At 35.5% G+C, this 18,892-nt stretch overlaps 1 protein-coding gene across 2 annotated transcripts in view; it reads right to left on the reverse strand.

Moving 5' to 3' along the window:
• The window catches only part of GPHN (gephyrin), a 736,692-nt gene that overhangs the window by 226,355 nt on the left and 491,445 nt on the right, over window positions 1-18,892 (reverse strand). For both annotated transcript variants that reach the window (XM_030930981.1, XM_030930980.1), the window contains one exon: window positions 3,203-3,337. In XM_030930981.1, coding sequence (XP_030786841.1) covers window positions 3,203-3,337 — 135 coding nt within the window. The remainder of the gene's footprint in view (window positions 1-3,202; window positions 3,338-18,892) is intronic.

The following is an 18,892-nucleotide window of genomic DNA, read 5'->3' on the forward strand; positions in this document are numbered from 1 at the left end:
TACCTGGTACCTCAGATTTGAAACCCCAAAACTGCTTTTGGACTTCTCGGCCTCAAATTTTTATGCTAAAAAATTAAAATAAAGAATTCACCTAGAACAGAGCTCAGTGCTAAAATCTATGGTCTTGATATTTGACTCAGTGGGAAAAGGCAAAAAGATTCATTAATTTAAATAAAAAAGAATAGATATTTGAAATTGGCTGTTGACATCACTGAATTAGACTATTCACATACTAATAAAGTTTTAGTGTAAGAGTTCTTGATTGGTGACACCTGCCTTTAAAGTGGTCATTATTGATCAATATAATTCCTAAAACCTTCACACAGCACAAAAACTCATATTTGGTTTTCAATCATTCTTCATGCCCCTGGTGAAATGTTAGGTCTTCTCTACTCACCCTATCTAAATGAAGTTCCCCTGCTATTATTTTCTACCACCATAACATTTTCATTTCTTCTTAGCATGTATTGTATTTCAATTATAATTATTAAATTAATGTGAAATTGTAATTATTAAAGTGATTATCTACCTGTTTATTTTACATGTTGGGCATCCCTGTCTGAAAATATGAAATCTGAGATTTTTTGAGCACAAAGGAAACGCTCATTGGAGTATTCTGGATTTCTGATTAGGGATGTTCAACCGGTTTAAGTATCTGCAAATATTCCAAAATCCGAAAAAATCTGAAATCTGAAATCTGGTACCAAGCATTTGGATTAGGGATACTCAACCTGTAATATACGACTAAATTGTAAACTCCATGAAGACAAGTAGTATATCTGTCACTGATATTAAAGCACTTATAAGAGCACCTAGTTTAGATTCTCTTAAGCAGTCTCATGACTTATGAGACTTTTCTTATTAGAAAGATAAATTTCACTTCCTTCTGTCCTTTAATTTATTTTTTAAACATTATTTCCAGATGCCTAATTAGAATAGATTAATTCCTTTTAAAATATCAATATTCAAATTACTTTCTTTTATTATATTAATATTCTAATTCAGCATTTAAAGTTTATATTAAAAATTATACCAAAGGGATAATTTTATCTTTGAGGTATACATTCTAGTGCTGATAAAAATTATCCAAAAGAAGGCCGGGCGTGGTGGCTCATGCCTGTAATCCCAGTACTTAAGAGAGGCCGAGGCGGGCGGATCACGAGGTCAGGAGATTGAGACCATCCTGGCTAACACAGTGAAACCCCGTCTCTACTAAAAATACAAAAAAATACCCCCGCCTGGTGGCGGGCGCCTGTAGTCCCAGCTACTCAGGAGGCTGAGGCAAGAGAATGGCGTGAACCCAGGAGGCAGGGCTTGCAGTGAGCTGAGATCATGCCACTGGACTCCAGCCTCGGCGACAGAACGAGACTCTGTCTCAAAAAAAAAAAAAAATTATCCAAAAGAAATATAATCTTATTCCTAGACAAAGATATAATGCTTTCTTGAATTCACTGTCAATTTGAACATCTAAGTGTTAACTAAGGAAAAAATATCAAGACAAGCCACTTGCTCTCCTAAAGTTCTGCAATAAGCAAATTAATTTAATGAATATTAATATTATTATTTTTCAGAATTTTACTTTGGTGAATTTGGAAGTACCAAGTGATTTTTCAAATTTTATTTACTATCCTCTTTGTAACTAAAATATAATTGCAAAGTTTTAAAAATACTCAAGAACTATGTATAATTAAATTTAGCATAAAATATTTTCAAAAAATATTTATGATTTCAGCATATTATTAAGGAAAAAAGAGATTATACCTTGAATACTTCTGTATTTCCAGCTTTTAGGTCTTAGTATTCAGTGAACAAAACATCTTAAAGTGAACTTAACTTTTAGTTTTAAATATTTTCCAGACTTTACAAGTGAGTTTAGCTGGTACAACTGGATTTTAATGCAGTCAAGCTGTAAGTTACTTTGTTTTAATAATATAAAAGACATAGACGAGATTTTTTCCATCTAATTCAGGTTTTAAGAATTCCTTCCTTTAATTCATTTGAAAATGTAGCTTACTAGCACCCAAATGGCATTGGCATACATTTAATGTCTACAATGTTCTTACAGTTTAATCTTTATTGAAGATTTAGGACCTCAGTTTTTTAAATGATAAAATTAGTATCAGTTATTTTTGACATATATCTAAAAATAATGATATACAATGGTAACACTGGAAACATTGCTGAGAAGATTGTAACATGTAATGTAAAACAAATTGCACTATTCACATCAGAAACTGAGATCCCTTCTAGTCAAATTAAATTATAACATTCACAAAACTGATAGAAAAGATGGAATTGAGGAAGACAGCTATATGGTCCTTAAATTTGATGACAGAGAAAAAAACTATAATTTGAAAAATTAACTGTCAGCATCCTAGAACAAATTTAGTGTCTAACATCATGTCTTATTAAATAATAAGGAATGTTACTGTTAATCTTTGGTACCAATATTGCATCCATCACATAGAGAACTTGAAAGCACAAATGACTAACTTAATCAGGAAAGGAGCATTCCAGGAGAAAGTAGTCACAGCAGTAATAATGTCTGCTAGTTAATTTATCATATACACAAAGATGTGAGCAGCATAGAAGTGTCTCATCCTTTCCCCACCCTATACAACTCAGTGACAGATTATATAAAAAAAAAGACTAAGAAACTTCTTCCCTCTCCCAAAGGTTGGCATTAAAACTTTCTTTCTAATAAATTTAGATTTGTTTGCAAATATTAGGCAGCAACATTCCAAGATGAATATGTTTGAAAAAATTTGGAATGATACTAGAGCAGGGAGCTATCCCAGCCTGGACAAGTTTAAAGAAATCCCTTTGGTGACACAATTTTGTTAAACTTGCTGTTTACTGGCCAAAAGTACATTCATCCTCAGCATAAACAAATAAATTTACATCTATAATGATAAGTATACTAAAAAATAACAAATCTACAACAAAGAAACAGGAGCTACAGAAAGCAATACCCTTAGCTATGATGTAGGAGTAAGACATTTTGAATGAAATCTGTATTGTCCTACTATTGGCCTAATATGACAATTTGTGACACAGTGGGTGGGAACTATCTCACACTTTTTCATTTTTCATAGTGTAAACTTGCATGCAATCCAACCTTGACAAGCAGAAGGAAATACTGGTTAGTTTTCCCAGATTACTATAGAAGAGTAGGTGTAAGGTGTGAAGCAACTGTACTTACTTTTGGTGTTGGGCACGAAGCTGTAGAGAGGCGAGATGTAGCCTGAGCACGAGGCGATTCTGAAGGAGTAGTGCTGAGGGAGGCTGTGTCTCGTGGGAGCACCTGAACACCACGAGAAATGATGGAGTCTGGAATCTGAACAAGGGGAACAACTATGGTTTAATATTCTGAAAATGCCAATAGCATGTAGAATCAAGATCCCCCCCCACTTTTTTTTTTTTTTTTTTTTTTTTTTTAGCATTCTTTGCTGCTCAGCTCTGACATTTTTTTAGCATTCTTTGCTGCTCAGCTCTGACATATTTGGTGTCACTTACTGTTAGGTATAAATGCATCCAACAACTTGAGATAGAATAGAAACTTTCAGATTTAAAGTATTTTCCCTGGCAAGTACCATTTCCTAAAACATTTTAATATGAGAGGCAGTATAGTATTGTGGTTAGGAATAAAGGATTTGTCATTCATATACTTGCTATGCCATTTAATAGTTTGAAATATTGAGCAAGCTATTTAATTCCTAGATATTTTCCATTTCCTTTTCAGATCAGTCTCCAACCATTTTCACTCTCTCTGCTCTAAGCTGACCTGTATGGACACCATCAACAAATTATTTTCTGCCCTGGCTTCCAGTTGAGTTCAGTCAGTGGAAGGTACTGGCAGAAGACTGTGAGTTGGGATAGGGTAAGGTCTGGCATTTATTCTCCTAGCTCCCTCCCCACCAGGTCATCATAGGTTGGCTGTGTCACTCAACTCAAGATCACAGCTTGTGTCAGACTGCCCTTCTTGCTTACAGCTCTTTTTCTAGATTCTAATAGCACTCCTTCCCTTTGCCCCACTAGGTAGGAGCATTAATGGTTCCCACTGTTACTAGTCCCAGGCATTCCATGATGTCTTGCACTTTTCCCTAAATTCTTTTCAAACCTTTGTACATTCTATAGGTTCTTATTGAACTCTCCTCAATTACCTATTTAAGCATGCTATCTGACTTCTGCTAGGAGCCTGATGGATATACCTTTTGAATTGCCACTTCCTTTATCTGAAAATTGAGGATAACAATAGAATCTGCCTCACTGGAATCCTGCAGGGGTTAAGTAAAATAATGTGTGTAAATTATTTAGCACTTTCAAGTGGTAAATATTTAATAAGTGTTGGTTATTATTACTGTTATTATTATACCTATCATCATAGTAAAGACTGATGTAATTGTCACTATTCTAAAAATATACAAACATAAAGACTAATACTGTAGATTATTATTATTATTATTATTTTTTTTTGAGACAGAGTCTGGCGCTCTGTCGCCCAGGCTGGAGTGCAGTGGCCAGATCTCAGCTCACCGCAAGCTCCGCCTCCCGGGTTTACGCCATTCTCCTGTCTCAGCCTCCCGAGTAGCTGGGACTACAGGCGCCCGCCACCTCGCCCGGCTAGTTTTTTGTATTTTTTAGTAGAGACGGGGTTTCACCATGTTAGCCAGGATGGTCTCGATCTCCTGACCTCGTGATCCGCCCGCCTCGGCCTCCCAAAGTGCTGGGATTACAGGCTTGAGCCACCGCGCCCGGCCTACTGTAGATTATTTTTAACATTATTAATATATGTTGATTATAAATTTATTACTCTAGGATTTGCATAATTTAGTTCATGTTCTGGGCTACCAGTAATGGGCATAAGTGTTCTAAGAATGGGAACATGAGGACTTTCAGATTTTGTGCACAAGACTTGAAACATATGATAAAAAACAAGCAATTAACATTTAATCAACAAATATCACTTACTATGTGAAAAGAAGAGAGAAACAGCCAGACTTCGTGACTAAAAGGTATTCCTAATATTATGCATCATTTCTGTCTCACAAAACTAATGCTATTTCTATAGAATCTCCTTTATTTAGTTTCTATACCAACATCCTTAATTCCAAAGATACTGCTACCATTTCAGTGTTTGAAATTTTATGTGGTTTATAAACAATATAGCCATAAGTAGTAGGAATTTTGAGAAGCAAGACGACTCCATTTGCTAACGTATTTGAGTAGTGAATTGTGACAAATATTTCCAAAAAATAAAGAAAGTCTAATTTTGAAGAGCTATTTGTTGCCACTTATCTAATTAAAAAGGCCATGTATTTAAAAGAAGGTAAAATATCCATATTATACCTTACATGACATCACATCCCTCTCCTTCAAAGCAATGACCATACTTATAGAAAGTATCACAACATTTATGTGTGTCATACTTTGATCAATGTCTATCTCCCAAATTACAAAGCACTGTCATGATGGAACTGTGTTTTGCTACTATTGTATGTCTAGTATCTAATGAAGCAACTGCAAAAATAATGTCTCTCTGTGTGTGATACATATCTCCAGACTTATACACATAACTGCATATATACACTACATATCTCTGTGTGTATATATGCCTCAATGTAAATTTAAAATCAGGATATTTGAGGGAGAAGATAAGTTTAGATTTTGTGGCTAGGTACTTTTGGGCTACTAGTCTGGAGCTATTTGATGAGGTATATGGGTCTAGAAGTCAGGAAAAAGGACATGTAATTTGGGAATTATCAATGGAGGTAGTAATTTGAGTCATTCAAATGTGTCAGATCACCTGCAGAGAATATGTGAAATAACAAAAGACAATGGTTGAAAATTTGAGGTAACATTCATATTAAGAGTTAAGAAAACAAACTGAAGGAAGGTAAGATCTCTAAGACAAGGATTTTTGGGTAACCATACATCTGATTTTTCCTTGAACAATCTGGGTTTATACCTATTATGCTGGCTTAATTATTAAACAGCATTCATTTTCAAAAGCATTCTAGTTCGGAAGACAAATTATTTGGTGTTCCTATCATAAGAAACTATTCGAGAAAAAAGAGGCAAGTCGAGATGGGTGAGTATCAAGGGAATGAAAAAAAGAAGAAAGTTGCAAGATTAAAAAAAAAAAACAAATATGGGAGAAAATAGGAATAGAGAGAGAGAGCTGAAAAGAAGCCATTACATCCAGTTATTAAAGAAATTACCAGTAAAGTTAAAAAGAATAGATACAAATTGAGGAATTGAGTAGGCATGATAAAGCAAAGTAAATTGTGGGTAAAAGAGACAGACATTTATTACTACTATTTTTTTTGGTACTTGCAGGAGAGGCCTTATTGATGAGAATAAGGGGAAGTAAAAGTGGTAAAGATAACTTTAGGAGAGCAGTAAAATTCTCAAAAAATGCACTGATGAATGAAAATGAAGGACAAAGCAAAATTTTCAATTACCATTGTGGATCCAGTTAGTATCAGTAAACATAAATTTACAATTTCATTACATAGTCTGGAACAAATCTTCGCCCCAATGTTAAAAAAAAAACTGCCTATGCTGGAGATACTGACTTAGAAATTATTGCAGATATACAGTTGTTGAAGTTACAGAAATAAATGAGATCCTAAAGATGAAGAACATATAAGAAGAATATGTCAAGACAGATACTAGAAAAACGGGCAAGAATTAGACAATGAAGAACACGATGGTAGTAATTAGTTATCTGAGAGAAAATTTCATTATTTGATGAAGATAGAACCTGATTACAAGGGGTCAAGAAAAAAACTGGAGGTAAGGAGAAGGAGTCAGTGAACATAGATTACTCTGTCCATAGACAATTGTATTGTTTTCATTTTGAGGACATTACGAAAAATGCCACTATGAACCCATGGGTGTTATGATACCCATGTGAGTAAATTTCTGGGAGATATGTATATACACATGCACATTCAGGGATAGAATGGTTGGCTATAGGGTATGAATACCTGCTTTAAGAAATTTCTAAGTTGGTTAAGCCAATCCATACATCTGTCCACAAAGAACAGTTTCTCTTATTCTACAACTCAGTTCTTCTACCCAGCATTGTTGGTATTATTCATTTTAAAAAATTTGGTGGGAGTGTAACAATATTGCATTATGGTTTTATCTTCCCTTTCTCTGATTCTTAGTGAGAGTGAGCACCTTTTCATACATTTATCAGTCATTTAGGTTTTCTCTCTTGTGAAGTCCCCATTCAAATCTTTGCCCATTTTTTCCCCTTATTTGGTTGTTCCTTTCTAACTAAATTGTTAGATTTTAGTATTTATTCTGGATAACTAGTCTTTTATCAGTTGTATATAGTGTGAATATCTATTCCTACTCTGTAGCTTGTCTTTTACTTTACTTTATCATGTCTATTGATGAACGAAATCTTTTAATTTTAATGTTGCTAAATATATCAATATTTTCCTTTATGTTTAGTGGTTTTTGTGTCTTAAAAGGAATCCTTCCTGAGTGACATCAGTGAAAATAGCAGAATAGAGAAATCCAAAATTCCATCACTCTACTAAAGCAGAAAATAAATTGACAAAAACAGCCAGAATGAACTTTAGCAGAACTCTGAAAATGAATAAAATGTTTACAACCAGGTGAAAGGTTAATCAAGAAAAATAGACAAAAAAGGTGGCCCTGCAGACAACAGTCCACATTTCCAATACAGGTCTGTAGTACCAGAGGGAAAACAAACCTTATTCTGAAAGAACTGTGGTTTTTTTGTTTTGAAATATCTTATGGCTTATTGAAGGACACACTCAAAGGGCTTGCCTTTATTTCACTTAACTCAGAATACTCCCAGGGTTGAGGCAGCTATTCCTTGGGGAGTGTCTGTTCAAATATTTAAAGGCAAATGTATTAGCCACTGTCATCTGGGCATGGAAAAACAGGACAAAAAATAGATAAAGTGAAAAACCTGGGAGTGAGGGCTATGGAATGAGGTACTTTAAGGCATAAGGACTCTGAAAAGCTCCCACGTATCCTTTGGACTCTAAAAGGTCAGGTTTATGTCCAGGGCTGGACATATCCTCAGAAAAGACCTGAGAAGGTTCTATTCTCTCACTTGCGGATAAACTTGAGGCTCTATACAAGCAGGAAGTGAAAGCTAATGAAAAGTTGTAAATTGCGTGGCTGAGTGTCGAAGTGTGACCTAATATATACAAAGAGCTCATCTGCAAAAACTGGTAGATTTTCTCTGATTTTTTTGTTTTGTTTTTATTATTATTATTATTCATATTTTGGTTCCAGGCATTTAAGGAAATACCTGTCAAATAGCTAGCTGACCACTAAGCAAACAATAGAAACTTCAGAGGTTATGCACAACAAAGAAACAAAAGCTAGAAAAAAGTATTTCAAAAAACGAACTAAACAAACAAATAACTACTACTGCTGAACAAGCAGCAACAAAAAGCCCCAGGGAGAGGGGAGAATCTAATTTCCAGAGTTGCTATTTATAATATTTAAATGTCAAGTTTTCAACAAAAAATTATGAAGTATGCAAAGAGATAAGAAAGTGTAACCTGTACAAAGGAGAAAAAAGAAAAGAAAAAACAAAGAAACAGAAACTGTCTCTGAGAAAGTTCAGACACTGAGCTGACTAGACAAAGATTTTAAATTAATTATTTTAATAAAGTTTAGCTCAAAGAGCTAAAGGAAACTATAAACAAAGAACTAAAGGCAAGCACAAGAATGATGCCTCACCAACAGGGAATCTCAATAAAAAGACGAATATCATAAAAAGAAACCAAATACAAATTCTAACACTGAAAATTACAACAGAAATGAAAAATTCACTAGTGGGACTCAACAGCAGATTTGAGCTGAAAATAAGGTGATTAACATGATCTAGTCTGAGGATCAGAAAGAAAAAAAAATAAAGGAAAATAACAACACGGATTAAATAAAGAAAAATAACAACATGGCTTAAGCAACCTGTGGAATACCATCAAGCGTACTGAGATATGATTAATGATGGTCCCAGAAGGAAAGGGAGAAAGAAGCAAAGAGATTATTTGAGGAAACAATGCCTAAAACTTTCCAAATTTGATGGAAGACAAGAATGCACACAAGAAATTCAACAATCCCAATCTGGATAAACTAAAAAAGACTGACACCAAGATACATTATAATCAAACTGTTGAAAGTGACAAAGACGAAGAGAGAATTCTGATCCTCAGTAAGATTTACAGCTGATTTTTTTTTTGAGACGGAGTCTCGCTCTGTCGCCCAGGCCGGAGTGCAGTGGCCGGATCTCAGCTCACTGCAAGCTCCGCCTCCCGGGTTTACGTCATTCTCCTGCCTCAGCCTCCTGAGTAGCTGGGACTACAGGCGCCGGCCACCTCGCCCGGCTAATTTTTTTTTTTTATTAGTAGAGACGGGGTTTCACCGTGTTAGCCAGGATGGTCTCTATCTCCTGACCTCGTGATCCGCCCGTCTCGGCCTCCCAAAGTGCTGGGATTACAGGCTTGAGCCACCGCACCTGGCCAACAGCTGATTTCTCAAGAGAAACCATGACAGTCAGAAAGCAGTGGAATGATATGATCAAAATGTTGAAAGATGAAAAAATCTGTCAACCAAGAATTCTATATCTGATAAAACTAAATTTCAAAAACAAAGAAAAATTATAATATTCCCACATAAACAAAAACTGAGTGAGTTCATTGCTCATAAATCCGCCCTACAAAAAATTTCTAAAGGGAGGCCTTCAGGCTGAAATAAAAAGAAACTAGACAGTAATTGTAATTGACATGAAGAAGTACAGAACTCTACATAGGTAAACACAAAGGTCAGTGTCTTATGTATATTTTTGTTTGTGAATCCTCTTTTCTGCCCCATATAATTTTTAAAAACTACATTAAGCAATAACTATAGATCTATGTTGATGGGCATACAATATATTAATTGATAATTTATGACAATAACATAAGTAGGGGACAAGGTATGAAGCTGTTGTATAATATTGAAACTAAGTTGGTATTAATTCAAACTAGATTGTTATGAGCTAAGATGGTAATTGTAATTCCCTGGGAAAACACTAGCACAATAACTAAATAATAGTAAATGTCTCAAGGAGAGTCAAAATGGTACACCAGAAAATATCTATACAGAAAAAAAGGAAGTAATAGAGAAGACAAAAAACAAAAATGATATAATATATATAAAAATAGCAAAATGGAAGAAATCCTTCTTTATAGTAATTGCATTAAATATACATAAACTATCCAAATCAAAGATGGAAACTGGCAGAATGAATTAAAAAATACTATAATCCAACTAGAATCATGCATTGCATAATGACAATTTGATAGACAACAGATGACATATACAACAGTGGTCCTATAATATTATAATACTATATTTTTCCTGTACCTTTTCTATGTTTAGATATGTTTCGAAACACAAATACTTACCATTATGCTACATCGTTTATGGTATTCATTACAGTAACATGCTATACAGTTTTGCAGCCTAGGACTAGGAACAACAGGTTATACCATTTGGCCTAGGTATGTAGTAGGTTATACCATCTAGGTTTGTGTAATTATATTCACTATTTGCATAAAAACAAAATCACTGAACAATACATTTCTCAGAACATATCTCTGTTGTTAAGTGGAGTATGATTGTCTATGATATCTACAAGAGATTCAAATTAGATCCAAAGACACAAATAAGTTGAAGGTGAAGGAATGGAAAAAGATATTCTATGGGAGCTGTAGCCAAAAGAGAGCTAGAGAAGCTACAGTAATATCAGACAAAATCAACTTTAAAACCAAAACTGTTAGACAAAAAAGACATTACATAATGATAAAAAGGTCAGTTCATCAAGAAGACATAACAATTATTTAAAAAATACATAAAGCAAAAACTGATAATAATGAAGAGAGAAAAACTTCAAAAATAAGAGTTGGATACTGCAATATTCCACTTTTAATAAGTTAGAATAACTAGTTAGATCAACAAGTACAAGAGAACAGCAGTCCTCAATGTTTTGGGCACCAAGTACTGTTTTCATGAAAGACAATTTTTCCACAGACGGGGTCGGTGGGGATGGTTTGGATAAAACTGTTTCACCTCAGATCATCAGGGATTAGTTCCTAGATCCCTTGCATTCACACTCCTATGAGAATCTAATGTTGTCGCTGATCTGAGAGGAGGTAGAGCCCAAGTAATGCTTGCTTGCCCACTGTGCTCACCTCCCACTGTGCAGACCAGTTCCTAACAAGTCATGGACTGGTATCGGTCCTTGGCCTGTGGCTTGGGGACCCCTTCAATAGAAGACCTGAACAACACTATAAACCAACTAGACCTAACAGCCATATAGGAACACTGTGTCTGATACCAGCAGAATACACATTTTTTTCAAGTGAACATGAGGATATACCATATACATTAGGCCACAAAATAGGTCTCACAAAATTTAAAAAGATTGAAACCTTACAGTGTATTTTTTCTGACCATAATGGAAGGAAATTAAAAATCAATAACAGAAAGAAATTTGGGACCAGGTGCGGTGGCTCATGCCTATAATCCCAACAATTTGGGAGCCTAGGTGGGTGGATCACCTGAGGTCAGCAGTTCGAGACCAGCCTGGCCAACATGGCAAAACCCCATCTCTACTAAAAATACAAAAATTAGCTGGGTGTGGTGACACATGCCTGTAATCCCAGCTACCTGTGAGGCTGAGGTAGGAGAATCACTTGAACCCAGGAGGTGGAGGTTTCAGTGAGCCGAGATTGCGCCACTGCACTCCAGCCTAGGAGACAGAGCGAGACTCCATCTAAAAAAAAAAGAAAGAAAGGAAGAAAGAAAGAAAGAAAGAAAGAAATCTGGGAAATTTACAAGTATGTAGAAATTGAACACATTTTTAAATAACCAGTGAGTCAAAGAGGAAATCACAAGGGAAATAAGAAAATAATTTGAGACAAAAATGAAAACATAACATATGAAAATTCAAGGCATGCAGAGAAACAGTGTTCAGAGGGAAACTTGTAGCTGTACACATCTACTTTTAAAAAGAAAGATTTCATATCAATACACTAATCTTCCACCCTAAGAAACTATAAAATAAAGTGTAAACTAAACCCAAAGCAAACAAGAGAAAATAATAAGAATTATAGTGGAGAGAAATGAAATAGAGAACACAAAAACATTGAAAGAATCAACAAAACCACAGTTGGTCCTTTAAAAGTATCAGCAAAATTAACAAATCTTTAAGTAGGCTGACAAAAAGAGGAAAAGATTTAAATTACTAAAATCAAGAATGAAAGTAGGAACATTGCAATTGAACTTACCGAAGTGAAATGACTACCAGATGATTATTTCATAATCATTAAATACTAGGAACAACTGTATGCCAACAAATTGCATGACCGAGATAAAACAGACAAATATTTAGAAACACAGACACTACCAAAACCAACTCAAGAAGAAATAGAAAATCTGAATAGAAATACTAAAAAGGTTGAATCAGTACATAAAAATACTTTCAACAAGGAAAAGCCCAGGACCAGATGGCCTCATTAACAAATTCTATTAAATGTTTAAAGAAGAATTAACAAAACTGATTTACCAACTCTTCTACAAAATATGAGGAGGGAACATTTCCTAGCTCATTTTAAGTGGCCAGTATTACCCTGACACTAAAGACAATGACATCATAAGAACAAAAAAACTACAGGCTAATATCCTTTATGAATACAGATGCAAGTATCCTAACAAAATACTAGGAAACAAAAACAAATAGTATACTAAAATGATTATACATCAAGACCAAGTGAGATTTATTATAAAAATATAAGAATGGCTCAACATAAGATAATAAGTCAATGGAATACATCATGTTAACAGAATGAAGGGGAAAAAAAACTTCACAAATGATCATCTCTGTTAATGTAGAACAAGCATTTGATGCAATACCCTTTCAGGATAAAACACTCAGAAAACTAGGAATATAAGGCAACTTCCTGAATTTGATAGAGGCATCTATACAAAACCCACAGCCAACATCTTCCTTAATAATGAGACTGAAAACTTCCCCTAAGTTCAGGAAAAAGGATGTCTGCTCAGGCCAATTCTACTTAACATTGTACTCAAAGTTCTAGCCAGGGAAATTAGGCAAGAAACAGAAATAAAAGCCTTCAAATTGGAAAGGAAGTAGAACTATATTCACAGATGACATGGTTTTATATATATTTATATATATACACACACATACACATACATATATATATACACACACACACATATATTCCTAAAACATCCATAAAAAGAACAAGTAGAGCTAATAATCAAATTTAGCGAAGTTGTAGAATATATGAAGAACACACAAAAATCATATATACCAATACTGAAACATTCAAAAATAAAATTAAGAAAACAATTCCATTTACAATAGCATCAAAGAGAATAAAATATGCAGAGTACATTTAACCAAAAAATTATAAAACCTGTATATCAAAAATTACAAAACATTGCTGAAAGAAATTAAAGGCAAATAAATGGAAAGACATATGTGTTAATGGAATGCAATACTTAATATTGTTAAGATGGCAATACTGCCCAAAGCTGTCTACAGATTCAATGCAATCACTGTCAAATCCCACTGGTGTGTTTTGTAGAAATAGAAAAACCCATCCTGAAATTCATATGGAATCTCAAGGGAACCTAATAGCTAAAACAATCTTGAAAAAGACAAAGAAAGTTGGAGGATTCATAATTCCTGCTTTCTTTCTTTCTTTTCTTTTTTTATTTTTGAGATGAAGTTTTGCTCTTGTTGCCCAGGCTTGTGTGCAATGGCACCGTCTTGGCTCACTGCAACCTCCGCCTCCTGGGTTCAAGCAATTCTCCTGTCTCAGCCTCCCAAGTAGCTGAGATTACAGGCACCCGCCACCATTCCCAGCTAATTTTTTTTTTGTATTTTTAGTAGACACGGGGTTTCACCATTTTGGCCAGAGTGGTCTCAAACGCCTGACCTCAAGTGATCTGCCTACCTCAGCCTCCCAAAATGCTGGGATTACAGGTGTGTGCCACCGTGCCAGGCTAATTCCTGCTTTTTAAACTTACTTAAAAGCTATGTAATCAAAACAGCATGGTACTGGGATAAGGCAAACATAGGTTAATGGAATAGAATTGAGGGTCCAGAAATAAGCACTCTTAACTTCATACTTAATTGATTTGAGACAAGAGTGCCAAGGCAATTAATTGGGAAGAACAGTCTTTCAATAAATTATGCTAGAACAACTGCATATCCATATGCAAAAGAACGAAGTTGAAGCCTTGCCTTACACCATACACAAAAATTAAGTCAAAATGGATTAAATACCTAATTGTATTATAAGAGCTCAACTATAAAATTCTAAGAAGAAAACATAAAGGTAAATCTTCATGACTTTGGTGATGGATTTTTAGATATGACACCAAAAGTACAAGCAACAACAGAAAAATTAGATTAACTGGACTTCATCAAACTTAAAAACTTTTATGCAAAGAACATTATCAAGACAGTGAAAAGACAAAATACAGAAAGGAAGGAAATATTTGCAAATCCTATCTCTGATAGAGTCCAGTATCCAGCACATACATAAAGAACTCTTACAACTCAATAATAAAAAGACCAACAACCTGCTTGAAAATGGGCAAAAGGCGTGAATAAACATTTTTCCAAAGAAGCTACACAAATCATCAACAAGTATATGAAAAGATGTTCAGCATCCTTAGTTATTAGGGAAATGCAAATCAAAACCACAATGAGATGCCATTTCACACCCATTCAGATGATAAGAATTAAGAAAAAAAGAAGGTCCGGTACAATGGCTCACACCTGTAATACCAGCACTTTGGGGGGCCGAGGCTGGAAGATTACGAGGTCACAGGAGTTCGAGACCGGCCTGGTCAACATAGTGAAACCCCTTCTCTGCTAAAAATACAAAATTAGTCAGGCGTGGTGCCGGGCACCTGTAATCCTAGGTACTTGAGAGGCTGAGGCAGGAGAATTACTTGAACCTGGGAAACTGAGGTTGCAGTGAGCCAAGATTGGGCCACTGCACACCAGCCAGGGCGACAGTGAGAGATTCCATCTCAAAAAAAAAAAAAAAGAAAGAAAGAAAAAAAGCAAATGCTGGCAGGGATATACAGAAACTGTAACCCTCATACATTGCTGTTGGGTATATAAAATGATGCAGCTCTATGGATAATAGTTTGGCACCTCCTTAAAAGTTAACATAGAATTATCATGACAACGAATTCCACTCCTAGGTGTATATTCAAGAGAACTGAAAACAGGTGTTCAAATAAAAACATACATGAAAGTGCCTAACACTGTTATTTTAATAATCAAAAAGTACACACAACCCAAATGACCATCAGCTAATAAATGGATAAACTAAATGTGGTATACCTTACAATGGAATATTGTACAGCCACAAAAAGGAGTACTGATACATGCTACCACCTGGATAACCTTGAAAACATTGTTTATTCAGTGATAGAAACTAGACATAAAGAGTTACATATTGTATGATTACATTTATATGTTATGTCCAAAATAAGTAAACCTACAGAGACAGCCAATTAATGGTTGTCAGGGGCTGGGGGCAGAGGGAATGGAGAACACACTGCTTAATGAGCAAGGTGTTTTTTTTTTTTGGGGTAGTGATAAAATGTTCTGAAATTGGATAAAAGTAATAGTTGTGCAACACTGTGAATATAGTAAAAGTCACTGAATCACACACTTTAAAATTAGAATGGTGAATTTTATGTAAATTTTACTTCAATTCAATTAAAAAAGAAATTCTTTCTTAATCAAGCATAATAAAAACATTGTTCTATAAAAATCTATAAAAGCTTTATAGTTTCCTCTTCCCTGTTTGGGTCTCTAATACACCTGGAGTTGATTTTTGTATACTGTGAGATAGGGGGACCAATTTCATTTATTTTCATATAAATAGCCTGTTGTCCCAGCATCATTTATTGAAAAAATAACTTCTCTATAATTCCGCACTATAAATTATCGTACACTAAGTGACCATATGTGTGTTGATGTGTTTTGGGCTTTAAATTCTGTTCCATTGGTCTAAATATTAATTCTGGCACCATTAAGAAGTTACTTTAACCATATCATTATACTAAATCTTGATATTTGGTAGAGCAGGTCTTTCCACTTTGCTCTTATTCTTGTTCAATACTGTCTTTGTTGTTGTTTTTTTTTTTGCCCTGTGCAATTCTATCTATATAAATTTTAGAAGTAGCTTGCAAGTTTCTTTACCCCTTCCTTTTTTTTTTTTTTGAGACGGAGTTTTGCTCTGTTACCAGGCTCGAGTGCAGTGGCGTGATCTTCGCTTACTGCAACTTACGCCTCCCAGGTTCAAGCGATTCCCCTGCTTCAGCCTCCTGAGTAGCTGGGACTATAGGCGTGAGCCATCATGCCTGGCTAATTTTTGTATTTTAGTAGAGACAGGGTTTCCCCATGCTGGCCAGGATGGTCTGGATGTCCTGACCTTGTAATCCACCTGCCTTTGCCCCCAAAGTGCTGGGTTTACAGGCGTGAGCCACTGTGCCTGGCCCTTTGTCCCTTTCTTAATTAAACACATGTACACCAGTTAAAAACTGTACTTTGGGAGGCCAAGGTGGGTGGATCACCTGAGGTCAGGAATTCAAGACCAGCCTGACCAACATGATGAAATCCCGTTTCTACTAAAAATACAAAAAATTAGCTGGGCGTGGTGGCGGGCACCTGTGATCCCGGGAGGGGGAGGTTTCAGTTAGCCGAGACTGTGCCACTGCACTCTAGCCTGGGCAACAAGAGTAAAACTCCATCTCAAAACAAACAAACAAAAAACAAACAAACAAAAACCTTCGGATTTTATTTCCTATGTTTGTACAGAAAAGTACAGAAAACTTTTGAAGGATACCCTTCAAAATGATAAAAATGTTTACTTTGGGGGGGAGTGTGAGGGTAAATAAAAATGAATGAGAGGGTGGTTCAAAAAGGGTATTAATCTTATCTATGTTTCATTTTCTTTTTTTACTGAGTGTGTGCTCATGTGTTACTTGCCTGATTAAAACATTTCAGTAATGAAAACCATAGTGGGGGACTGTTTCAGAAAATAAGTGGCCAACATACTCAACAACTAGGGAGAAATAAGGAATGAATAGGGTCTCGTACATAGATGATATCTAATAATAAGGAAGTAGAAGCAGCCACTAACTGAGAATTACAAGCAGTTTTTTGAGACAGAAGGAATAGAGCAAAGTATTAATTCAGGAAAATTGTTTTAAATAGAAAGAACAAATAATTTAGCCCTGATGACCTTTATTTTAGTATAACAAGAAGAGGAGAATATAGGGGAAACTGAGTCAAGGGCAAAGGTCTGAAAATTGCAATTTGGCAATGTATATAAGGTTGTCAATAAGAGAGATGAACCAAAGGCTTGCCATGGAGTAGTGAGGATCTACCTAGAGTAAGTAGAATTTGTAGTGAGTTAAATCAGAACAAATGGGAAGGAAAAATGCCAAATCACTCACAAAAGAAATAACATTCCTACTTTTAGAAAAGTAATCCATATTTCTACTATCTTATGCAACTCATAGCATGGAGGAAACAATTTGTCCCAGATGATCTCAAACTTTCTTTAGATGTGCAATGTAATTTTGACTGTGAATTATTAAGCAATAGAATTTTCCTCATTAAGGAAAACTGTAATGGGAACAAATAATTTTCCTAGGAACTGTGCTGATTCTTTATCTATATTTTTTTGTTTTGTTTTGTTTTGTTTTTCCTGTCTTAAAGCTAATTTCACTGGTTGGGCAGACACTTTTAAAAGAAGAAATGGAGAGTTATATTATAAAAATCAGAATACATAGTCAAAATATCTTTTCCCCTTTTGAACCTTGTAGTCCTTTGAAATGGCAGTATGAATGCCAATAAAGTAAACATACAAATTTATATTTGATGCCAAGAAAATTCATAAATGAGCACATATTTTCTCTTCTAATAATTATTTTTGCCACTTAAAGATTTAAAGAAAAGTTTAAACTTAAAGTCGCAAGGCTGTACAATAGAAATTCTCTGTTATTTGAATTAAATGTTGGGTAGCTAGTGAGCAAATTTACAATAATCAGAGTGAGTTTCCCAAAGCAACCATGTACAAAGAAGTACAGCTTCAACAGCTACAATTTGTCAGTCTCTATGATGGAGGTTTTTGGATCCCTTGAGCAGCTTGGTGGTCAACTCCAAAATGTGTACCCTTTCCTTCCAACTTCTCTTTTTAGAGATCATTAAGGTAGGCTGCATTTTCTATAAATCCTATTTGACATCTCGGTGTGTGATACAGCACCTGAACTAACAATAATGATTGATTACAGGCTGGGCGTGGTGACTCACACCTGTAATCCCAGTACTTTTGGGAGGCCAAGGCAGGTGGATCATGAGGTCAGGAGTTTGAGATCAGCCAGTTCGAGACCAGCCTGGCTAACATGGTGAAGTCCTATCTCTACTAAAAATACAAAAATTAGCTGGGTGTGGTTGCACATGACTGTAATCCCAGCTACTCGGGAGGCTGAGGCAAGAGAATCGCTTGAACCCAGGAGGTAAAGGTCGCATGAGCTGAGATTGTGCTGCTGCACTCCAGCCTAAGCCAGAGAAAAACTCTGTCTTAGAAAGAAAAACAGGCCGGGCGCGGTGGCTCAAGCCTGTAATCCCAGCACTTTGGGAGGCTGAGACGGGCGGATCACGAGGTCAGGAGATCGAGACCATCCTGGCTAACACGGTGAAACCCCGTCTCTACTAAAAATACAAAAACTAGCCGGGCGAGGTGGCGGGCCCCTGTAGTCCCAGCTACTCGGGAGGCTGAGG

The sequence above is a fragment of the Rhinopithecus roxellana genome, chromosome 5 (assembly GCF_007565055.1).
Source record: "Rhinopithecus roxellana isolate Shanxi Qingling chromosome 5, ASM756505v1, whole genome shotgun sequence".
In the NCBI taxonomy this organism is placed as follows: domain Eukaryota; kingdom Metazoa; phylum Chordata; class Mammalia; order Primates; family Cercopithecidae; genus Rhinopithecus; species Rhinopithecus roxellana.